Below are 26,046 nucleotides of genomic sequence, written 5' to 3' on the forward strand. Positions count from 1 at the left end.
TTACTGACGGAAGCGTGATCCACTGGATCCCAGTCAGCATTTCAAGGCAATGGGACAATAAATCTTGTGCTCCTCCCACATCTAAATTATTCCTTAAATAAAAAGAATGGCTCAGTTGGCTTATACTTACTAACTGTTTGAAGTGGTGTTTTCTCGCCCTATACTGCAGAGCCTTACTGATTGGGCCCTTCAGTGTCGGAGAAACCCTCCCTGACTCGAAATGTTTTTCAAACAGTCGTAAAACATCCCAGAGAGCGATGGTGGAAGATACAGTTCCACCCGCAACTCCTGACCTGCTGCTTATTTCATCACTTCTGCTGGGATCTTGCTGTGCACAAATGCATGCGCCCCCCCAGTCATCCCTCACCATCCTTCCCCTCTTCCCACATGAGAGCATTTCCACGGAAGTCTCCGGCGCCTGTAAATAAAATCTCGAGACAACGGTGAAGGGCACTATACAAATGCAGGTCCTCGATGTTATTGAAGTGAACCTGTTTCGGATTGAGTTGTAAACCGGACCCGCCTTGGTCCCCGGGATATGGGGATTTGTCAGTAAGCCTTAACAATGCATACAGCCAAGGAGGGTGAAAGACTGATCGCGGTTAGGCTGAGAGAGAGAGCTGTCAGAGTGAAAAAAGGCAGAGCCAGGCTTGTACATTTTATTTTTGTAGCCACGTGGGGATTGTCAGACCCATTTCCTTGTGTAGAGCTTAAAATGTGCACGTGTCTCCCCCCAACCCCCCGCCTCTGGTATTCCTTGCCAAACTTCTTAATATAAATAGAGTAAGCGAGAGATCAGATCCAACTTAGTCTGTGTGGGGAAGAGAGCTGCTCTGAAAGGTTTGAGGGGAACTCCGAGCTGTCGGCGTATTAAACATGCCCAACCTCCCTCCTTGGCTGTCTCTCATCCACCAGCCAGAAGGATTCTTTCACCGGATCGTCAGAGTGAAAGCTCCGCTTATTCAGGCAACACGTGGATAAACTTTACTCCCCCACCGCCTTTACAAAGAAGTGTCACTTATTCCGCTGAAGTTAACGACCCAGAAAGCGCCACCGTCCAAGAGAATATCACGTTTCGTGCCATTTTAAATCCCTCAGTCCCTTTTTTTTTGTTGTTTACTCCCCCCCCCCCCCTTTCTCCCGCCCTTTCTTTCCCCTTCCACCTTGATCCCTAAAGGAAAAGGCAAGAGATCCGAGGATTATTTTTGTTTTAATTATTGCACCGGCCGACGTCGCCTTCTGTTGTATCCCGGCTCAAAGATGCTGCTGGTTTCTGAGCTCGCTCTCTTTCTGATTTACACGGCGTTGTTGCAAAGGGACTCCGCTTACGAATCTAGCCAAGACTATTACGATGACTATCAGGAGCTGGGAGAACCGAAGGTAAGGGAGGGATTTAAAACAAAATGTTCACTCCAGTCCCCTGGGCTGTCTTAATCTGTTGTTGCTGTCTGGCTACTGTATCACTGTTCAATGAAGGAATCACCTTCACTTTCTGACTAGCGCTACAGGATTTCGACGACACAAGCAGCAGGGAATCTGAGGGCGAGGAAATTTAAAAGTGTGATGATTGCCGAGCTTTTTCTAACCTCTGTAGATTTTTCATACATCTTCAGTCACAATCTGACACTTATGCAACTTTTTAACATAGATGCAATTTTTGTTGTACTTGTAACTTTGTGATAACAAAATAGTTTTCCTGTATACTTTTATATATATTTTAGTAAACATCGAACGCTTGTGAAACTTTATATATATGCAACATTATTTTGCATATCTTTTCATACATCACATGAATTTTCAATGCATGCATATACTCTTAATGCATATTTTCTGAGCCATATATACTTCCAACACATAACTTTGGATGACATTCTGCATACATATTCATATGAAATAGTTAGCATTTGTAGAATCTGAGAATTTGCCTCCCTCTGAAATAGAGTGGTGAGCTGTTCACAGGAGATAGGGTCGCTGGAAGATTTGCTTTGGGTGTTAACTGAACTTTCGTTGGACTTTCTCTGCGACCTTCCGCCGGCTCTTTGTAGGTCAAAACACCTCCCCGCACAGTCTGGCCAACAGTTTCAGCGTGGATGAGAGGGAGAAGGTGAAAAAGGATCCCAGTCGGCTAACAGACGGGGGCGTGGGTCCAAGAGCTCTCTGTAGTAGAATGAAGTTCGCTGAGAAATTTAGGAAGCAGCATACTAAAAGTGCACAGAGAACCTCTCTCTCCTTCAACTCGTCTGCAGTAACATGGTCCGTCCCTTCACTTTCTGTTAACAATGAAATGCCAGGTTTACCACAAGGTAGATCTGCAACAGTGAGAGATACAAGTTTGTGAGAGATAGAATGTCAGACACCGGGATTTGTAAATCAAAGGCTCCTTCCTGATCCTTTGAGAGAACAGTGACATTTTGTTAAAAGAAAACACAGTAATTTATGTGTGTGTGAGTGAGAGTGCGTGTGAGAGAGAGAGAGTGTGTGAGTGTATGTGTGGAGGTGGGGCAGAGGACAGCAGTAAAGAAGAAGGGGTTGAGGAATGTAACGCAATGAGAAACCCACTCTCTCCAGAGATTTGTAGAAATCTACTCATTGCTGCTGTGAAAGGAGAGAGTCAGAGGGGAAATAGCAAGGGTAACCTTGCAAGTTCGAGAGAGTCTGAGGATATTGAAAATTCCTGATGAAGGTGTATAGATGTCAATGAATTTTAAGGGATAGAGTCATAGCTATAGAGTCATAGAGATGTACAGCACGGAAACAGACTCTTCGGTCCAACTTGTCCACACCGACCAGATATCCTAACCCAATAGAGTCTCACCTGCCAGCACTCCCCGGCCCACATCCCTTCAAACCCTTCCTGTTCATATACCCATCCAGATGCCTTTTAAATGTTGCAATTGTACCAGCCTCCACCACTTCTTCGAGCAGCTCATTCCATTCATGTACCACCATCTGTATGAAAATGTTGCCCCTAGGTCCCTTTTATATATTTCTCCTCTCACCCTAAACCTACGCCCTCTCGTTCTGGACTCCCCCACCCCAAGGAAGAGACTTTGTCTATTTATCCTATTCATGCTCCTCATGATTTTATAAACCACTATAAGGTCACCGCTCAGCCTCCGATGCTCCAGGGAAAACAGCCCCAGCCTATTCAACTCTCCCTGTAGTTCAAATTTTCCAACCCTGGCAACATCCTTGTGAATCTTTTCTGAATCCTTTCAAGTTTCACAACATCTTTCCGATAGGAAGGAGACCAGAATTGCACGCAATATTCCAACAGTGGCCTAATCAATGTCCTGCACAGCCGCAACATGACCTCCCAACTCCTGTACTCAATACTCTGACCAATAAAGGAAAGCATACCAAACGCCTTCTTCACTATCTTATCTACCTGCGACTCCACTTTCAAGGAGCTATGAACCTGCACTCCAAAGTCTCTTTGTTCAGCAACACTCCCCAGGATCTTACCGTTAAGTGTATAAGTCCTGCTAAGATTTGCTTTCCCAAAATGCAGCACCTCGCATTTATCTAAATTAAATGCCATCTACCACTTCTCAGCCCATTGGCCCATCTGATCAAAATCCTGTTGTAATCTGAGGTAACCCTCTTCGCTGTCCACTACACCTCCAATTTTGGTGTCATCTGCAAACTTACTAACTATACCTCTTATGGTCACATCCAAATCATTTATGTAAATGATGAAAAGTAGTGAACCCAGCACCAATCCTTGTGGCACTCCACTGGTCACAGGCCTCCAGTCTGAAAAACAACCCTCCACCACCACCCTCTTTTACCTTTGTGCCAGTACTGTATCCCTGTATTCCATGAGACCTAACCTTGCTTACCAGTCTCCCACGGGGAACCTTGTCGAATACCTTACTGAAATCTATATAGATCACATCCACTGCTCTGCCCTTATCAATCCTCTTTGTTACTGATAGAGGAGAGGGGAGTGAGGACTTTGTATATATAAACTACACAGATTCATAGAAGATGACGGTCACACATCGGGGGATATAGGAGGGAGGGAGAAAGGACAGAAGTGGACACAAGAAAGAGAATCTGCTCTACTGCTTAAAGGAATTGAGAATGAATGTAAGCAGAGGACAGCTATTTACTGACAGATAGGGCATACAGGAAGACAGGGAAAAAGAGGGCATAAAGAGAAGACAAGAGGAGGAAAGGCATATCTATAAATTCAGCAGCCAGCAAATAGAGTGAGATAGCGTCCAGATACACACGCACAGAGATTCCACACAGGGAATTCTTGCACCTAGGTGAATCTGTTTTCCTCACTGTCTCACACAAACACAGAATCTGAGAGAAACACACATGCACAGGTATATAAAGTTAGTGACCAACAAATACATTTCAATTGCATATGTACAGGCAAGCAATTAAAAAATGACAGAGAGAGAGAGCAGAAAGAAAATGACACAAGACTTCAAACGCCCCACTCAAAGGCAGTGAGATGCACACAGCACAATCAGACTTGTCAAAGTTGCTTAACTATATGGATCTTTCTCAATTGGAAGGAGGGGTGATACACCTTCGTGTGTAGGAAGTGAACCCTTTCTCTATCAGGTGCTGATTCCCAGTAAAAAAATGTAAGAGAAGTGTTTTGAGTTCATGAATCTCTGTTTGAGGTGCATTCTGAGAGAAAATACTAACATTTCCGAAGGAGATACCGAGACACAATCCTACATCTTACACATATCTGCAGGGACAAAGAGAGAGAGAGAAAGAGAATGAGATGCAATTGAGACACTATGGTAAACACAAGCAGTCAGAGAAATTGACTGAGTTGGTGATGGACACTGAATGCGTAAGAAATAGGTAAATGAAAACGGGTTTTAACGACCTAATTACACGTTTAGAAAATCTAGGAGGAGCTGAAGATATGATTCTGCTGTTTTGAAAGGTAAAAGGATTTCCCTCTCTCCTGTCAGAGCTGGAGGGCGCTATCACTCACTGAATGGGGCTACTGTAATTTTAGTCAGATCCTCTGCTGAGCTGATTATAACATTATGTGAAGTTTTTTGAAAACCTTGTGGATCACAGATGGTGTGTTCATGGCATTTTGCAGGGTATGTTCCAACTAAAAGCAGTTGTCAACAGTGCTGCCAAAGTCTTAACCTCTCCCTGCTGCCAGCTACACAACGTATTTTCCCAGCAATTGTCTGTCCTCCTCCAAACTTTCCTCTTGCCCGTCCTACTTAGTCCATTTTTCAGTCTCAACTTCCTTATCTTTTCCAGTTTTTCATCCTTCTTTCTCCTCTGTTCCATTATTACTTGCAAGAAATCTAAATTCCACTGTGAAATGTTGAGAATAGCTTGGGAGAAGGATTTCAGGAGGGTCTATTCCCTTTAAAGTGAGCATGGTTATATTATGTGCAAGAGGTGTGGCGAAATAATTTGATGAAATTCACACCTTTTGGTTGTGTGCCTAAACAAATGAGAAAGGGTTTGCCAAATGATAATTGCACTCTTGCCAAAAATCTATAAGTTAACCATAAAAGATCAACAAATGTCTCGGTGTGTTATAAACGCTAGAATGCAGCATTCAGACTGAATGATAAAGCACCTGCTACACTATGGAGCGCTAACATTTGTCCCACTTCTAATCTCATAAATTAACCACCAATAAGGTACTTGCCAGTTTTTCTTTTCTCTCATAATTTTAAGGATCTAGCTGCGTTTACATTTGCTGCTGTGTTTCACTATAACTCACCAATGGTATTCCTTTGGAGTGTCACTGCATATTTACGAAATTTCTATTTTCCTGTTTTTCCTTCCTTCTTACTTTATTACACAACATTGCAGTTTTGTATCCCGTCAAACCTGTGACAGCATCATACTGCAGTCTTGTCACAGGAAGCAATGCTTTTTGACTGCAGATTGATAACTGAAACAGGCCTATCAAGTTTAGCACTTTAAACATCCTCAGCCATTGTGAATAATACCAAAATGCCAAATGAAGCTGGTTACATGTGGATATTGTGATTTGAAAATCATTTGGCACAGCATAATTACATGGTTCCTATTGCAGAGCAATAAGACCAACCAATATTACTGAAGCATTTGTGAACTGTGCACCATAAGAGCAGCCAAAGAAGAGAATTACTCTCAAAGGGGTTGATGTCTGCCAAGCTGACAGAAAGCTTTTTTACAAACCTATAATTATATTGTCCAAGGCAATTGTGACTATCATGACAATAGCTGCTGTGGCTTCCATTGCTTCTCGACCACTGGTGATAGCAGCCTGGGGGAGCTAACATTATCTTATCACATGCTGCAATGTGCAAATTTATCTTTTTACTTCAAAAAAATGCCAAGTTCCTTGACGTGAAGCAAGATAAGGAGCTCAGAGACCACAAATAACTTTGCTGTTGGTTTATATAAGCATTCCTAATTTTGGGCAGCGAAAGATATTGTTAATGCCTTAATAGTTAGCTCAGAAATTGCCAAAAGGATCACGGGGAATAAATGGTGGGTACCATTATTTGTGTATTAAAATAAACCCATTAACTCGATTCGAGTTAAAGAAGTTCCAATTCTCCTGGATGGTCATCTTTTAAGAAAATATCAAAGAACTGTGAGTGCAGTTTTTCCAGCAATTTCTGTTTCTGTTTTTCGCTTTAAGCTTCATCTAGACTCAAATAACTGCTTTCTCACTGTGAGATTAGTCATTGTGTGCCCCAAAATTGCTGGAGTGACACCATTAACATGTATGAATCTTATCTCAGTAATTTAGGGCTGGTATTTTATTTTGCAATTATGTGATTTATGATCTTGACATGAGAATGAACAGCATAGGCACAGAAATTTAAAATGGAAATGTGGGAGTCTCTCTCTCCCCAGAGTAGTAAATACTTCAGAAAGTTTTGTGAAGTTTGATTTTTTAAAATGTTTCCTCTCTGTCTTTTTTTCTCTCATTCTTAAGCCTCGTTCTTCCTTCCTCTCGCCTTATTATTCTTTCTGAATTGGAATTATCATCTTTCAGTGTGTTCCTTACTCTGTCCTTCTATTTCAGTGGTTACAGAGATAGACTTGATGTTGAAGAGGTCCTTACTACTCTGATAACCTCCTTATCAACTCTCACTTATCACACTTACTACACTTTTGCAGTGCAGAAATAAATAATCTAATGGGTACATTAACAAATCCAGCTGCATCAGCAACATCAAGGCCAATATAAAACATCAATTTCAGTTTTAATGTTTTTTTATAGCATTAGGAATTCAGTGAATGCAATTTTCAAAATTGAATGTATTGTTAAAAGTGATATTACCCAGAGTGGGTTTGGTGATAAATTTACTTTGATAGCCTATATAACAGCATCACCTTCTTTATTGCACATGGAAAATCATCATGCTGGAAAACAATGTGGTAGTACAGTGGCTCAGTGATTAGCATTGCTGCCTCACAGCGCCAGAGACTCAGGTTTGACTCCAGCCTTAGCCGGCTGTGTGGAGTTTGTACATTCTCTCTGGAGTCTGCATGGGTTTCCTCCCACAGCCCAACGCTTTTTGGGTTGGATGAACTGGCCGTACTAAATTGTCCAGGAATGTGTGGGCTAGGTGGATTAGCCATGGGATTATGCAGGATTGTAGAGATGGGGTTGGAGGAATACATCTGGGTGGGATGTTGTTCGGAGGGTCAGTATGGACTTGATGGGCCAAATGGCCTGTTTCCCTACTTTAGGGATTCTATGATGTACAATAACTGGAATTAGTGACACGCCTTACTATTAATGTGAGGGAAGATTAATGATTGATAAATTATGTGCTGAAGTCATGTACATGGAATAGTTCTGACTTGTTTTCATGTCATGCTATGAAAACTGTTCTGTTTTGCTGTTGATTAATCACTTTACAACATGGAATAGAAACAATCCACATAAATTGCTCAATATTAAGGAATGTTAATATTGCAGGAATGAGTGCAACCTTCCCTATCAGCAGCGAAAGAATGATGTGATGAAGCCCATCGATATCTGAAGTAAATATCTTTGGGCAGCATATTGGTCAGTGATGTAAACGGAATATATGAAAAGTTGGACTCCTTGTGCCAGAAATTGTCCTGAAATTTCCTGCGCATGTCAATTTGGAAGAGACCAGGAGAAGTAAATCGAAAATTAAAAAAAACACAGCTTTACTACTTCAGTAAAGCGTTTGACAAGGTTCCCCATGGGAGACTGGTTAGCAAGGTTAGATCTCACGGAATACAGGGAGAACTAGCCATTTGGATACAGAATTGGCTCAAAGGTAGAAGACAGAGGGTGGTGGTGGAGGGGTTTTTCAGACTGGAGGCCTGTGACCAGTGGAGTGCCACAAGGATCGGTGCTGTGCCCTCTACTTTTTGTTATTTACATAAATGACTTGGATGTCAGCATAAGAGGTACAGTTAGTAAGTTTGCAGATGACACCAAAATTGGAGGTATCGTGGACAGCGAAGAGGGTTACCTCAGATTACAACAGGATCTGGACCAGATGGGCCAATGGGCTGAGAAGTGGTAGATGGAGTTTAATTTAGATAAATGCGAGGTGCTGCATTTTGGGAAAGTAAATCTTAGCAGGATATATGCATTTAATGGTAAGGTCCTGGGGAGTGTTGCTGAACAAAGAGACCTTGGAGTGCAGGTTCATAGTTCCTTGAAAGTGGAGTCACAGGTAGATAGGATAGTGAAGAAGGCGTTTGGTATGCTTTCCCTTATTGGTCAGAGTATTGAGTACAGGAGTTGGGAAGTCATGTTGCGGCTGTACAGGACATTGGTTAGGCCACTGTTGGAATATTGCGTGCAATTCTGGTCTTCTTCCTATCGGAAAGATGTTGTGAAACTTGAAAGGGTTCAGAAAAGATTCACAAAGATATTGCCAGGGTTGGAAAATTTGAGCTATAGGGAGAGGCTGAACAGGCTGGGGCTGTTTTCCCTGGAGCGTCGGAGGTTGAGGCGTGACCTTATAGAGGTTTACAAAATCACGAGGGGCACGGATAGGATAAATAGACAAAGTCTTTTCCCTGGAGTGGGGGAGTCCAGAATAGAGGGCATAGGTTTAGAGTGAGAGGAGATAGATATAAAAGAGACGTAAGAGGTAACATTTTCACGCAGATGGTGGTACGTGTATGGAATGAGCTGGCAGAGGAAGTGGTGGAGTCTGGTACAATTTCAACATTTAAAAGGCTTTTGGATGGGTATATGAATAGGAAGGGTTTGGAGGGATATGGGTCAGGTGCTGTCAGGTGGGACAAGATTGGGCTGGGATACCTGGTCGGCATGGACGGGTTGGACCAAAGTGTCTGTTTCCATGCTGTACATCTCTATGACTCTATGACTCTAAGTCATCTCAAAGGTAAGAATTTACTTAAGTGAGACTTCAGAGGATGGGTAGTCTTCTGTGTGTTACATTCTATCCCCAACTCAATTGTTATGACAAAACATCTCAATCCAAATGTACATTCCAATAATGGCAACAGTCTCACCTGTTCAGCATATATTTTGTAAAAGATGTGGGACCAAACTTATGATCAGACATTCAAATCTGTGCAAATTATTATGTCCAAGTTTAATACCAAACAGGATTTCAAAAAATTTGGATTTAGAAGTTAGCTATAACTCTGAAGCATCAGGGACGCTTTTTCTGTAACCTACCAGGCAGAAAATCCACAATCTAATGGAATGTCAGTTTTACACCCAGTCTAATATTACTATCATCCATTTGAGAGTAAAATTCACAGGGAGTATAAATAATGTTTCTCCTGATCGGTTTCCTGACAAGTGGGTTCCGTTAATGTTGGGATTTTATAAATGATCAAACACTGAGAAGTAAGGATAATATAATTCTGCTGAGTAATCCAGTTATGAGGAAAAGCCATCAATCCACTGTATCAGTAGTAACTTGTGTTTCTCTATACCTGCTGGGTGTTTCTATCATTTTTGATTTTGTCTCAGATTTAAACTTCTTAAGAAATTTTTTTGTTTGTAAGAATAATATTGTTCTTTCCATCAGACCTGGAAATACAGCAGCCTGCTAATTTGGGTTGAGCTCTGAGGATCAAGTATCATATTCAATAGCTGTGCAGGCATTCATTCAGCACTCTGCTATGACATCTGTGTCAAGCAATCTTTTAATTGTGCTATTGCAGCTTAAAAACCTTGCTGATAGTTGCTGCATAATTAGTATGATGGCACAAAGTGATGCACACAATATCTGTGGAATGCATGAATACTTTTGATGAAATAAATATGAGCAAGCCAATAAAAAATATTTAAGATGTCCATTGTGTCATCTAAGAAATTCTGAATTGAGCACCTGGATAATGAACTGATTGATTCCCAAGTGAATCAAAGGTATTGCCTTATAAAGTTAATGGTAGGACCCTGGGGAATGTTGCTGAACAAAGAGTTTTATAGATGCAGGTTCATAAATCTTTGAAAGTGGAGGTGAAGTAGGTATTTAGCATGCTTGTCTTCATTGGTCAGAACATTGAGTACAGGAGTTGGAAGGCATGTTGAGGCTGTACAAGACATTAGTGAGGCCACTTTTGGAATATTTTGTACTATTTTGGTCACCCTTCTAAAAGAAGGATGTTGTTAAAATTGAGCAGGTACAGAAAAGATTTACAAACATGTTGTCAGCAGTTGAGAGTTTGAGTGATAGGGAGAGGTTGAAAAGGCTGGGACCTTCTTCCATGGAACATCAGAGGCTGAGTAGTGACCTTATAGAAGTTTATAAAATCATAAGGGGCATGGTTAGGATGAAAAGCTAAGGTATTTTTCCTAGGGTAGTGGAGTCCACAGCTAGAGGGCATAAGTTTAAGGTAAGAGGGGAAGATGTAAAAAGGACGTGAGGGGTAACTTTTTCAAACAGAGGGTGGTGCGTGCATGGAATGAGCTGCCAGAGGAAGTGTTGGAGGCTGGTACAATTATAGCATTTAAAAATACTGGATAGGAATATCAATAGGAAGAGTTTAGAGGGATGTGAGCCAAATTCTGGCAAATGGAACTAGATCAAATTGGGATGCCTAGTCTGCACTGATGCGTTGACTGTTTCTGTGCTGTATGAATCGATGACTGTATGACTCTATAACTTCACATTGCATATATCAAAATTTGTTTAAGTTTGAGGTAGATTTTGTGAAATTACAAGTACAAATATCGGTAGTTCCTTTTTAACAAAAGTATTGTTCAAATTCAAATGAATATTAGTGAGTTATTCTTCAGATTCTGTATAAGCATTAATTTGCAACTGCAGCCCTAGTTCTGCTGTTAATAGTCAAGTAAAATTGATCAGAATAATTTAGCTACTGTGTTGGAGCTCCTTCCCAAACAAGGGATTCAGTTTTGATCCATTCATTGAGGCATTTATACTGATCAACCGTTATTGTGTTGATGAGTGCTCATTGTGAGGGCAGGCTGCTGTTAATTACCTCTTTTATGAACAGCAGGATCAGATCACCTACAACATAGCAAATTGTTGGGCTGCGTAGCATCTTCTCATGTTGTAGCCATTGACCCTAATTAGCGGATGACCCTTGACCGCCGTTAGTATCGGAGATAATGGCTGTCTTACATAATCTCTGAAATGTGTCATGATTATTTACCAGCCTGGTTTTAGTAACAATGTTCCTGACTTAATCCGTTTGTCCAAATTAACCCATTTGAGTTGGTGCTGTGTCCAAGCGTGCATTCACATCCCTGAATTAGCAGCAGTGCAAAGCCAGAAACATTTTTCACCATTTAAAGACAATATTTAGCCCTCAATAAACATTACTGGAATTGATCATATGGTTGTTATCATAGTGCTGTTTGCTGTGCACAAACTGGATGACATGTTTACTTTATTAAAGTTTAAACTTAAATGGTTGCAAAATGCTTTGGGGGATGTTCTGAGGTCAGTAGAGGTGTTATACAAATGCAAGCCTTTTTTCCCCCTTAAATATTTTGTTAGCCTAACCCCAACAGTTGGAGTCAGCATTAAAAAGTAATTGCAGGGAGAGAGAAAGTTATAAGTTGCGCATTGTGCCCATCTGTCCAGTGGGCTGTTCAGCTTATCTAAAGTACTGGTGGCCCTGATTACTGTCAGGGAAAAAGCACATTACAAGCCTTTCAGTGTGTTATATGTAATTTTAAATCCATTAAGTGAAAACTTGTGTGTGCATTTGCCTTAATTGGATCACTTCACTGGCAAGCAAGCTACAAAATAAATCTAGTGTTCAACAGTAATGTTCCGACATTGAGAGCGTAATAATTTTGGAGGCCATTTATAAATCAAAATGACTGTTTGAGTTGTGCATGACAGTGTCTCTGGGTAGCAGCCTGGACTTGCAAGCATCAAATTTTCATGTTTTATCTGCACAGGAAATTGTTTAAAGCAGCTTCTGGCTGAAGTATTGCAGATTGTAGGAAGATAAGAAGAGGAGAAGGCCACTTAATGTTCCTAGAGCCTGCCTAGTCATTTATTCAGATCATGCCTGATCTCAAATTCATCTCCAAGTCTTGATTTCTTAATACCTCAATATCTTTACAGTCAAACGTCTGTCAACCTCCTCCTTGATGTTTTCATTTGATCAATAACTTCAATAGACTTCAAAACCAGAAACAGCTAGAGAAACTCGGCAGGTCTGGCAGCGTCTGTGGAGAGAAAGCAGAGTTAATGTTTTGGGTCCAGTGACCCTTCTTCAGAACTGATTTTAGCCAGGAAAAATTGGTATATATGCTGAAGATGGGGTGGGGAGGGGGGGGGGGGGGGGGGGGGGGGTTGGGGGGAAGGAGAAGAATAAACAACAGGGGGAGATGGAGCCTAGAGAGACAGAGAGAAAACATAGTTGGGCAGACAAAGGTCAGCCGAGCAGAAACAATAGTTGCTAATAGGTGCCATTAGTGGCTGACGGTGGGTTGGTTGTGACAGCAGCCAATGTGATGTCAAGACCTAGTGTGTAGAGGTTGGGGTAAGGACATGGGGGAAGGTGCTCAGACCCTAAAATTATTGAACTCAATATTGAGTCCTGAAGGAAGCAGAATCTCTAATAGGCTATCTCATGAGAGAGTCCAAGATTCCCACCACTCCCTGATTCAACCTGGTTCACTCCTCCATCACTCCTAAGACTTCATCACCACAAAACACCTTGCCATGCAAACGCAGAAGGCGTAATACTTGCCATTTACCTCTCTACTCGCTGTCTAAGATCCCAAACACACCTTTCAGGTGAAGCAGCATTTTCTTGGGACTTCTTTTAATCTGGTCTGTTGCAGAAACTGCTCACAATGTGGTCTCCTTTGCATTGTATGAGACCAAACATAGACTGTGTGACCACTTTAAAAATGACCCCGAACTTTCAGTCACTTGCCATTTCAATAAGCCATCTTGCTGCCATACTAACGTTCCTGTCCTAGGCCAGCTGCAAACTACCATTGAAGCTTAACACAATCTGGTGGAACAGTACCTCATTTTCCACGTGGGTACCTCATAGCCTTCAATGTTGTGTTCAATATCTGTAGAGCATGTACATTGCCTTCTATTTTGATTACACTGCCCCCAGCAGATCCTGTGTCTTGTTTTTGTCTTGTTGGCTTTGCTTGCAAAAGATTTGATCCATTTTTTTCTATTTATCCAGCATCTCTGTCACTCCTTTACAGCCATTAGGATTTGGTCTTTTGCTCTGGACACCCCTCTCTATCTGTGCCACTTGTTCCTCTTCGTCCTCTTCTCATCAGCAACATAAAGAAACAAAATTTTCCAACCTCCTCCAATTACGAAGAAGAGTAATTGGTTTTGGAATGTAACTCTGTTTCTTTCTCCACAGACACTGCCAGACTTGCTGAGTTGCTCCAGCATTTTCTGTTTTATTGACAGGAGGAGGGTGTCGCTTTGATCTTTTCGTTTAGTATTGTTTGTCGCCTTGAATCCATGACAGTGCTTTCATCTTGTGGCTCCTTTTCAGCACTCCCAAACTTTGCATGGCACACCAAATGCTTTTAAAATAATCAGCATTGATATTGCAACAAATAATGTTTATTTCAAACTGAAATATACATTATTTGTTGCAAGTTTCATAAGAAATGGTAGACTACTTTTTGACCAGAATTTCAATGTGAAATATGAGGCTGTTTCAATAAACATCACCATTTAATGTTTGGTTCAAAGCTGAAAAGAATGACATACTCTGCAAACATAATCCCTTCTGATTCTTGTGAGATGACAGGGTAGAAAAATCAAGTTCATAACGGTGGGTGGTAGAAAATGGTAGCTGGACAATTATTGCTTGATTTGAGATAAAAGGATTTTCTTTTCCCATTTGCAGCCAGAATTGATTCAATAGAATCTATCTGAATTTGAGATCAAGGTTGCAGCCATTCCTGAGATCTTGTCTTTCAAAGAGAAACTCACAGTTAATTCTTGAAAGATGCTGCATATTGATTTTCAATCTGACAGGACATTCGTGTTTTTGAGAGAGTCCAGCGAAGGTTCGTCAGACTGTGATAGCAGGACTGATGTCTGAGGAAAGATTGGATCGATTGGGCTCGGATATGCTGGAATTTAGAAACATAGAAACATAAAATCCTGATCGGACTGGACAGGCTAGATATGGGAAGAACATTCCTGATGTTGGGGAAGTCCAGAACTGGAGCTCACAGTCTAAGAATAAGGGGTAAGCTATTCAGGATTGAGATGAGGAAGAATTTCTTCACTCAGAGTTGTGAACCTGTACAGTTCTCTCCCACAGGAAGCTGTTGGGGCCAGTTCATTAGTTATATTCAAGAGGGACCCAGATGTGGCCCTTGTGGCGAAAGGGATCAAGGGGTGTGGAGAGAGAGCGGGAGTGGGATACCGAGATTGCATAATCAGCCACGATTTTATTACATGGTGGTGCAGGCTTGAATAGCCAACTGGCCTACTCCTGCACCTATTTTCTATGTTTCTATAAATCCCAGATGATTTGAAATAATACCTGAGCTTATCTTGAAGTGAGCTTAAATGTTGCTCCACAGGTGAGAGTAATGTTTTATCTGGGTTTAAACTTGTAGAATATTTAACCTTTCAAACTCAAACTCTCCTGTCCAAAGTTGCAGTTTTAATTTGAATCCATTTAATCGTTCTGTGGATGTCGGTACACAGAGGAACCTCGATTATCCAAATATTGATTATCCGAATTTCGGATTATCTGAAGAAGATCTCAAGGTCCCGATAGAAACATTACATCAAAGAAGTGTTTCCAACACTGATCGCATCTTTTGTTTACAATGATTAAAATGAACCTGGCTTACTGAAATGTTGTGGAGGACAGTCCTGGACATCGATGGAAACCCAGGCACCATCTCCAAATGACTGACTGCCCACCTTCTCTCTCGAGCAATGTGCTGCTGCCTAGTCTCCTGAACGGGGAGTGGACTTAGCAAGTGCGTGTGTGTGTGTGTGTGTGTGTGTGTGGGGAAGGGGGGGGAGGCTTCAGCAATGCTGCAGCTCCCTTACACGCAAGTGTGTCTCTGCTCAGAAACAATTCCTGACACAGAGAGAGGGAGCAAGGCAGTCAGACCGAGGAAAAAGGAAACTTCAGAAAACTCTGAGCCCCAGAGCAGAGGCATTCAGTTAATCGAATAATCAAATATCTGAACGAAATAGTGCCTGCCCATCTCGTTCGGATAATCGAGGTTCCCCTGTATTCCTGTTGTGTCCTTGCAGCCTCTGATTTTGCTAATTCAAGTGATCTAATGCATCAGTGAAGGAGGCCAGTTTTCCCAGCAAGTATTTATCTTATAACAGATGCTGGGACTCATTGTACATGAATCATCTCAATTCTCCCTTCAGTTCATAAACAGTTGACAGAACTTTGTGCCTCTTGAGTGCGGAAAAAGTGAGGACTGCAGATGCTGGGGATCAGAGCTTAAAAATGTGTTGCTGGAAGAGCGCAGCAGGTCAAGCAGCAGCTTATGCCCGAAACGTCGATTCCCCTTTGATGCTGCCTGACCTGCTGCTCTCTTCCAGCAACACATTTTTAAGCTCTTAGCCTCTCAAATGCGCCGGCAGTACTATACTCCCATTTCTTCACATAGAACTGAAAAGAGCTGTAATAGTTGAAGTTGATAATTTTCACATGTAGCTGGCAAGCTATATGACACGAGATCTTCCCTGTCAAGAAAGCAGCAAGATATTTGAACCTTTGGTTTTTCCACATTGTACTTTGGACACAAAGCCTTTCATATTCCCTGTCATTGCACTGTAGTTCACGTGTTTAGGAAGTCCTGTGCAATTCCATTTGTTTTAAGTACTCGTTGGTCAGTCTGAAAGTTTCTTTCTCTGTTGTTTGCTATGGAAGCTCTTTGAAAAATAAGTAATGCCCTTTCAAGCTATCCTCCTCAGCAAGCTGAACAACAGCAATCAGCTGTGCACAGCTGTCAATGCCTGTAGATTCATCAGGCTACCGGGAAAATTGACCTATATATTTTCTGGATCACCGTTGCTTCTATGTCCTACAAGATGGCTGCAGTGCTCCTATTGATGGGCCTATATGAATGTGGGACGCTTGCTGCTTTTGCTGCTTCTTTGCTGATCAGAGTGTAGACAATTTCCTGGCAAGCTAATAGAATGAGAGTTTCAGCAATTGCATGAGGCTTTTTTGCTTTGGCAATCAATCTGGCAACATTGTAGCTGGCTGCTTGAGGGAGATAGATACTTTTGCTGGTTGTCTCATGAGAAAGGTTAGGTTTGCATTCTGTTCTTACAACGTTTTGTAGTAACTGATGCTCTTTTGGAGGTAAGTGGCAAGCTTTGTGGAGAGATGTTGTTTCTGTTTGCTTGGAACCCCTGCTTAATTTTACTATGGGATGGGAGCCTGTAAGCACTGTATGTAAAACATGCAATGAACATAATTATTTGAATTAAGTATGTCCAAACTACAGCTTGATGACATTCCCTGCAGCCGCCAACAGCAGCTCCCTTTGGCAGCATTTTACAGTTATGTGGACAAGATGTAGTTTCTCCAATTGAAATGACGCACGCACAAAAAAACCGCTGAGTTTGTTTACTTTGACATATACATGCAAACAAGCCTTTTCTACACTGACTTTAAACAAAGTCAATGCAATCAATCTTAACCATGTCCACCTCGATGACATTTTGCGACTCGCAACCGCACATCTCAAACCTGATATCATCCAGATACTGACGGCCACGTTTCAGCTACCCACCTCACATAAAACATTGCAGACAAAATCTGTTGTGAGTAACAGAGTTAATGTTGTTATATCAGTGGTTGGTTAGCTGACTGGCTGTTTTGCAATGCAGAGTGATACAGGTCCAATCCCTACACCAGCTGAGGTTATCATAAAGATCCCTCCTTCTCAGTCTTGCTCCTTACCCAAGGCATGGTGATTCACAGGTTAAACACACGAGTAGTTTTCTCTCTGTAATAAGAGAGCAGAACTATGGTGACTTTATCTTTGATGATGATGATAATCCTCATGTTAAACCACCATTGGTCATAACTCTGCAAAGAGAGAGCAGTCCTGTGCTCTGATGGGACAATGGTGACTTTACTTTTACTATCATAATGTGGAGGTGCCACTGTTGAACTGGGGTGGACAAATTTAAAAATCACACACCAGGCTATAGTCCAACAGGTTTATTTGAAAATACAACCTTTTGGGGTGCTGCTCCTTCATCAGCTACCTGATGAAGGAACAGCACTTCAAAAGTTTGTACTTTCAGATAAACCTGTTGGACTATGACCTGGTGTTGTGAGATTTTTAACTTTTACTATCATAGGCAATGTGTTTTCACATAATCCTGCTTGATGTCAGGTTACATTGTGTTTGTATATATATCCTGTTATTTATTACCTGTTGATTAATGTGGCCCTCAATACAGAAAGTCTGGATTCCCTTAATTTACATTGTAGCTATTGTTTTACATGTTATTAACTAACTTTTTCTTCAAGAAGAAAGGTAAACTTCAGTTCTTTGCTATGAAAATTAATTTTGCAAGCCCTGCCAACATCAGCAACACCATATGAAAGACTACCAATAAACTCAGAGTGACAACCTTCCATTTTGGTAATGGAATTCAAAGCTTCAGTCTCATACAAAGGCCTCCTTGGAATAACTGTATACTGGCACATTTGATTGGTTGATGGTGATGTTACACTGACTTAAAAGTAATCACGTGATCATTACCACAGGAATGCCTCGGGCATAGGATTCTTAAAAAACCATTGTGGCATCTAAATAAGGCAGACATTCTGATAAGCCCTGATGGAAATAGGCAGAAATTACTGTTATACAGGATGTCAAGGAGAAAATAAATAAATATTGACATTTTAAAACATTTCTAAATTAATTAAAAATTTACGTTGCTTAATAAAATGACTTAATGATTGCAACTACTCTTGGCAATCTGCTGTGGTAGATGGCTTAGGAAGCATTGTCCTATGGTATCCTGGCCTATAGTCTACCTCAATCTGACCCATTGCTGTTCACGCATCTGGCTGTGTCTAAATTGGCTACCTATTCTTACATTACAACAGTGACTTTAGTTAATAAGTACTTTGTGGGATATCCTCCAAGGCACAAAATATATATGAGCTCTTCCTAATTTCTATATTGCACTATCTATGACCCATCAAACACCGTGTTTTATTTTTGTTTAGTCACAGATTGTGGGAATCACTGACTGGGCCAGCAGTCATTGCCCATCCCTCATTACCCTTGAGATGAGGTGCTTGCCAGGACATGTCATTGACAATTTCAGAGTCAACCACACTGAAGTAGGTCCGAGTCACATATTGAACAGGAAGGATGGCAGCATTCCTTTGCTAAAGAGCCTTAGTGAATCCAATGGGGAATTATTTACATTCAACAATGGTTTTTAGTCATAATTTAACTCCAGATTTTTATTGAATGCTATGGTGGGATTCAAACCCATTGGCACACCACACCACCCCTCTTTTGTCACTTACATGATGCGCAACGTACAATGGAATACAGTTTGTGTTGCGCTCTACTCTAGAGTCTTGTATTGCCTTAGCACGTAAGGAGCCCTGGGCACTGGCTGTTTTAAGTACGTTAAAAATGTACGAGCAGGTTAATTGGTACTCACACCAGATGATATCATATCTTGCTGTTCCCAATTCAGAATTTTGCCTATGTAAGTCATCCAAAGTTCAAGAAGCTCATTACTTCAGCAGACTTTAAATCCTTTCATCATGGCAGATGGTCTAATTTTCCAAGATCAAACATTCCTGCAGAAAGCCATTTTCAACATGCTGACTGAAAGCACATTACAGTTTTTTTGCCAGGTCCCACTTTTCCCAGCGAGAAAACTAGTACATTTTACCAAAGTATAAATTATCAATTTTCATTCCTTCCCTGCCTCTCATAACTTTGTCAATTGTTGAAATCATGCTGCCTTTTTAATAAATTCTGCCTATTGAAATCTTGGATTTTGTCGATGGTAATGAATTCCTTTCTAGAACAATACTGTGTATTAATTGGGTAAGACTAAAAATGTGATCAACCTTTCCAGTAACTTAATTTTCACAAATCTCAAATTCATTCTAATCTCTTGAGGATCGCCTGTTAGAGATTATCTCCTAAAATATGAAAGCTGAGGTATAAAAATACACGACTGTATATGCACATTTCCACAACTAGACTTTAAATACTGCTGTGTGTGGAAACTTGGATTAAGCTGTAAAAGGTATGGGAAAAAGGCTAGGAAATGAGATTACAGTGGTTAACTCTGGTCAGAAAGTCAGTACCCAAGCGAACATGATGGATGACACTGACTCCTATTTGTTGAAATTTCAATGCTTCTATGTAGTGAACACAATACAGTCCACTGTTAATTCAAAGCCTCATTGTACGACAACATTTGTATTAAAAAGTTTTTCGAATGAAGCAATTTAATTAAGCAGCATTTAGGTTTTTTTTTGCATGTTCGGCAAAAATGCAATTAACCAATAATTTGAATGAAGAGGCTTTTGAACTAGAAAGAATATATTGTATGTTGGAAGATATTACGTCATAAGAAAAGAATAGGCACCTGCTTCTGTAAGACGTGAAGCATTGAAGAGCTGTAAGTTGAAGGCAAGATATGGGAGTGAACTCATATAACTAAGGGTGGAGCATAGGACTAAATTAACACTTGTGAAAAGAGCTTAAGTGTTTAAAGATAATTCAATTTCTTTGAATGGCTGTGGAACCTTCGGGTGTTGATCATCAGTTTGATTCCTCACTATGAGATGTTCCCAGGACTCTGCCAAAATTATGGCAGTGTAAGAGGGGCTATTACTGTGGAAAGTTATCTCCTATGCCTCCTTTGTCTATCAGACTCAAATATGAGCCAAACATCAATGTTGTAATAATTAACAGTAAATTTCCAATCTCAGTCCAGAGATCAATGAGCGTTGCTATATGGGAAATGGAAATCCCATATATAGAGAGAAAACTTTGCATTTGTATTCACATCATTCTTTTCTTAAAGCATCTCAAGTTGACTTGCAGCAAAGAAAGTATTTTTCTCAACATTTGTTGTGATGTGGAGAGCCAATTAGGTTCCACAAAGCAGCAACATGATCATGTTCTGAGGAAGGGATACTTGACTGGAAACGTTAACTCTGATTTCTCTCCACAGAGGCTGCCAAACCTGCTGAGCTTTTTATCACATCCAGCTTCAGCTTATCTTCATATTGCACATTTACTGCAGTCAAACCCCCCATCGGGAGTAATCAAACAAAACTGCAGAGCCACAAATGGAGAAATTGGGTCAGAGTGGGATGGAGGGAAGAATAGTAGGGGAGGGGAAGATACTCTGTACTTAAATTTTCAGAAGGCATTTGACAAGCTGCCACATCAAAGGTTATTGTAGAACATAAATGCTTATGGTATAGTTGGTAACATACTGGAATGAACAGAACATTGGCAGGATAACACGAAGCAATGAATTGGCAGAAATGAATATTTCTCAGGTTGGCAAGATATGATGAGTGCTGTGCTTCAGGGACCAGTGTTGTGACCTCAACTGTTCACAATTTATTAAAGTTACTTAGAAGAAGGGGCTGAAGATAACCTTGCCTAGTTTGCTGATGACACAAAGACAGGAAGTCAAGTGAGTTGTGAAGAGGACATAAAGAGGCTACAAAAACTATAGATAGATTACATGAGTGGGAAAAGACGTGATAAATGAAGTACAATGTGTGAAAATGTGAAATTGCCTATTTTGGCAGGGAGAATACAAAAGAAAAAGCAAGTTATCTAAATGGTGAGAGATTGCAGAGCTCTGGAATGCAGAGCTGGGTGTCATTGTTCATGAGTCACAAATGTTAGTATGACAGTATAGCGAGTAATCAAGAAAGCTTATAGGATGTTATTGTTTATTGCGAAAAGAATTGAGAACAAAAGTAAGGATATTGCACTGCAGGTTTACAGGGCACTGGTGACACCACATGTGGAGTACTGTACACAGCATTAGTCACCTTAATTAAGGAGTAATGTCAATGTATTGAAGGCAGGTTGGAGAAGTTTTAGAAGATTAATACCTGAAATAAATGGGTTGTCTTGAATGGAAAGATTGGACAGGCAAGGCTTTTATCTTCTGGATTTAGAAGAACAAGAGGTAACTTTTTGGAACATATTAAATCCTGAGGGTTCTTAACAGGGTTGTTATGGAAAGGATGTTTCACTTAATGGGCAATTCTGAACCATGGTGCACTGCTTCAAAATCAAGGGTTGCCCATTTTAAGAAGAGATAATTCTTTCTCTTAGTGGTTTATGTGTTTGTAACTCCTCCTGAAAGTATGGTGGAAGCTAAGCCTTTGAATGTTTTTAAGGAAGTTCATTGCATTGTGGGTGTCACTGGCTGGCTAGCATTTAATGCCCAACCCGAGCTGCCTTTGAGGTTGTGAGCCACTTTGTTGAACCGCTGCAGGCCACCTGCTGTAAGTTGATCCACAATGCCTTTTGGGAGGGAATTCTAGGATTTTGATCCAGTGACACTAAAGGAATGGTGATATATTTCCAAGTTAGGTTGGTGAGTGGATTGGAGGGGAACCTGCAGGTGTTCCCAGGTATTGCTGCCCTTTTATTTCTAGGTGTAAGTGCTTGTGGATTTGGAAGGTCCTGTGCAAGGATCTTTAGTGAATTTCTGCAGTGCAGAGCATTGGTATCAGAATAAATTCTTGTTAAGCAAGAAGGTGAAAGTTATCAGGGGAGGTGGAAATGCAGACTTGAGGTACAATCTGACCAGTCATCTTTTTGAATGACGGAACAGGCTCGAGGGGCTGAATAGCCTACTCCTGCACCTAATTCTTTTGTTTCTATGTATGTAGCCACTTTACCTGGTGCCTGTAATTTGTCAAAAAAGGATAACCACCTTCACTTTCAAGCATAAATCTTCACCCCATAGCAGATGCAAGAAAGTGACATATATCACTATTTATATTAAAACCCTACATTACATGGTCTAAAAACCAAGACATTACATTGAAATCAGTCATTAATTGTTACTTTAAGTCAGATTGGAAATATGAATAAAATTGTTGAGGGATAATTTAAATTAGAACAGTGCTGGAATTATTATTAAGAGAGGTGTGTTCCTATCTGAAGTATGATTTGGAGGTCCTAGTGTTGGACTGGAGTGGACAAAGTTAAAAATCACACAACACCAGGTTATAGTCCAACAGGTTTATTTGGAACGCTAGTTTTTGAGGCACTGCCTCAGAAGCTAGTGCTTCCAAATAAACCTGTTGGACTATAACCTGGTGTTGTGTGATTTTTAACTTTATCTTAAGTTTGGTCATCTGCTGGCAGAATTATAGACACAATTACTATTTCAAACTGAATCTTTTTGCTTAGAATCAAGCTACTTTTTTTTCCATTTGCTGCACAAGTGATTTTCAACAATTTACCTTCGTAGCTTCTTTTTTTAAGCACTCATCCCCATGTGAACCATTCACACTGGGGACATGGTAGGCTGCATTCCTGTCTGTGCTGGGACACTGAGGGAGCTACAATTTGTGTTTACACGCTGAACCAAGGATTGGCAGAAAGCCATTATCTCAGCACAGAGTGGTGATGTCGGATGTTGGGTATAAATAGGATCTTAATAGAGTCTTCAACGAAGAGGTCATTCAGACCATTGAAGTGGTGTCTGCCAAGGGAGTACCATTTTCCCTTTCTATTGCCAAAGCCTTCCAAGTTTAATTCCCTCTATTACAGATACACTTTCTTTTAATTATTTATTATCTTTGCTTCCAGCAGCCTACCCGACAGTGTTTCCCCTTTACTCCCATAATTAAATGGTATGACTCAATGGTATTGGGGAGGTTTCACGAATGCTTGTCTCTGGCAATGAACTTTGACTGTTGGTTGTACTAATGGAGAAATTGCCGGCATCCAGTTCATGGTTTGCTGTCAAGGATGGTCACCAGCAGAGGTTCCATGCAAGATTGCAGAGCATCAGAGCATTCAAGGCCCCCTAACAGGTTGGATTAGCACTGTCAACAAACTGGGCTAGGTATGACACCTTTACAAGTGCACATTGCCTACCTTTTAGCGACATCTGACAGCCCTTTGTGGACATTGTGGTGCTTTGAACAGCAGACACAATTGTCATCTCTAGTGACTTCTAAGTCACAGAGCAGGGAATGGAGAGACCTGATGCTGTTAAAGCTTAATGAAAGTGATAAGCCTTCAACTCATGCCCCTCATTTTATTTATAGCAGACTGTCAAACTCCATTAAAATGATTGCCACATTGTGATGTTGATCCAGGCACCGGAATGCAAGATGTCATTGATAATTGACTCTGGAATGACTTTTTAAAGTAATGAGTTTTACATCTCTCAACCTGGCATAAGGTCATTTAGTACAAATCATGCTTTAATTAGGCCCATTTCATAAGCCCAAGGATTTATCTTGTGAAATGATTGACATGCATATGAGATTGATGAAGAGATCAGAAGAGACTGACGTATCAGGAAATCTAATGATAGTGGCGTCAAGGCTATTTCTGGTGTTCAGTATAATTGATGTAGATTTTTTGAATGGGACATCAACCACAACTGCATGTGCTATGTGGAGATTTTGTTTGCGTAATTAAGAATTTAACCAGCTATTGTTTGGTGCACTAGAATTGCTGCACAACTCCTCATTGTTTCAAAGTCACAGAGAGAATTGAAGACAGCTGGAATGACATTTTTCCTGTACTCTTCTCTGCCGCTGTGTTGGGAAAGCAATCAATCAAATAGTTTAGCCTTTAGCTGTTTGTGTTCATTCATTCTGTTGCTGATCACTGAGACAATATTGAGGTCAGTTTTTGATTTGTGTGGCTTATAGGTCTGGTATTCTAGCTGTGCCAGTCAGGACCACAGGGACAAAGAGCAGAGCTCAGCAGCACAGCAGTGTTAAAATTAGCATTAGCTGTGTGGGTAGTGGTCTCACCTCTGAGTTAGACAGGTCATAGGTTCAAGTCCCGCTCTAGAGACCTCCGCACAATAGGCAAAGTTCATAATCCCAGTTTAGTACTGAGGGATGGCTATAACTGTTGCAATTGATGTCTTTCAGATGAGTTGTTGAAGCAATTTCCTGCTCTTCACCCTGCCCCCCTTTCCCAAGGTACAAGCCAAATATCATGTGGTATTCTACTAAAGAATGGGGAGTAATATTTGACTCTGAACCAATGCTACAGAAATGACACTGCGGGTTGACAGGTCTGAATGGACTTCATGTTAGTCTCTTAGACAGAAATGGCTAGTCAGATTGTTGATGCGTTGCTTTATGTTTCCCAGATGAAGCTTCCATTAGATTGTGAAAAATAGCAAATGTAACTTCTATCTTCAAAAAAAGGAGTGTCAGAGAAATCTGCGAAAATATAAGCTAGTTATCCTAATATCTGTTATAAGAAGATGTTAGAAACTTGAGTTTCGCTGAAAAAGGATTTTGATGATCTTTGCACTCATCAGGGCAATTTGCAAGACTATCACCTCAAGAGGAAAACTGACCTTTAAACTGCAGGAAAAGGGATTCCTGATTTTTTGGCCAGTGGATTTTGATTGGTGGATGAGTTGCCATTGAGAAAACACCCATTAAGGATGATTGACGATTAGTTCCCTCACTTTATTTAAATTTTAACTCAAGCAGGTTGGCTCTGATTAGTCATTGAAGTGAAGCAGTGAAGTGGCTGTCACCTATTTTGTGCAGTTGAAACAGGCATGGTTATACAGGTTAATTTTTCAGCAAAGGGCCGAGTCCTATCGATTAACAAATGTAGCATCCAATACACATGTACACTGTACTGAATGTGGTTGACAATTCTAAATCAGTTGTCAACAGAATTCCTTTGTGTATTTAGGATTACCTGTCCAATTGCAGAATTGCAACTAATGTTGGATACTGTTCTGCAAGTTTAAACAGAACTTGGTAGGAATTAACTGTCAAATCATAGAATAGAATCCCAACACTCAGGAGGAACCCATTCAGGCTGAGAGACTTGGGTCTGTTCTCATTGGAATGAAGAAGGCTAAGGGGGGATTTGATAGAGACATACAAGATGATCAGAGGATTAGATAGGGTAGACAGTGAAAGTCTTTTTCCTCGGATGATGACATCAGATTGTACAAGGGGGCATAGCTACATATTGAGGGGTGATAGATTTAAGACAGATGTCAGAGGCAGGTTCTTTACACAGAGAGTGGTAAGGGCATGGAATGCCCTACCTGCCAATGTAGTCAACTCAGCCACATTAGGGAGATTTAAACAATCCTTAGTAAAGCACATGGATGATTTTGGGATAGGGTAGGGGAATAGTTCATAGGTCGGCACAACATCGAGGGCCGAAGGGCCTGTTCTGCGCTGTATTGTTCTATGTTCTATGTTCAACTCATTGAGTACACACCTGATGAACATCCCACGCAGCCCCACCCATTACGCCACATTTCCCATGGATAATTCACCTCGCCTGCATATCCCTGGGCACTGTGGACAATTTAGCATGACCAATCCTCCTAACCTGAACGTCTTTGGTCTGTGCAAGGAAATCAAGGCACCTGGAGGAAA

At 40.9% G+C, this 26,046-nt stretch overlaps 1 protein-coding gene and 1 long non-coding RNA gene across 2 annotated transcripts in view; one reads left to right on the top strand and one right to left on the bottom strand.

The window, feature by feature from the left end:
- Nucleotides 1–474: 474 nt before the first annotated feature.
- The window catches only part of vegfc (vascular endothelial growth factor c), a 236,248-nt gene continuing 210,676 nt past the window's right edge, over nt 475–26,046 (top strand). Inside the window, exon 1 of the mRNA XM_043704843.2 lies at nt 475–1,380. Within this exon, the coding sequence (XP_043560778.1) occupies nt 1,261–1,380 (120 nt within the window). The 5' untranslated portion in view covers nt 475–1,260. The remainder of the gene's footprint in view (nt 1,381–26,046) is intronic.
- Nucleotides 2,159–26,046, bottom strand: part of LOC148152000 (uncharacterized) — a 60,167-nt gene continuing 36,279 nt past the window's right edge. The window contains exons 3-4 of the long non-coding RNA XR_015750975.1: nt 12,512–12,631; nt 2,159–2,309 (exon numbers count right to left, since the gene is read on the bottom strand). This is a non-coding gene — a long non-coding RNA (uncharacterized LOC148152000). The remainder of the gene's footprint in view (nt 2,310–12,511; nt 12,632–26,046) is intronic.

The sequence above is a fragment of the Chiloscyllium plagiosum genome, unplaced genomic scaffold (genome assembly GCF_037043375.1).
Source record: "Chiloscyllium plagiosum isolate Xiang-an unplaced genomic scaffold, Cpla_swu_hap1 HiC_scaffold_2, whole genome shotgun sequence".
Lineage (NCBI taxonomy): Eukaryota > Metazoa > Chordata > Chondrichthyes > Orectolobiformes > Hemiscylliidae > Chiloscyllium > Chiloscyllium plagiosum.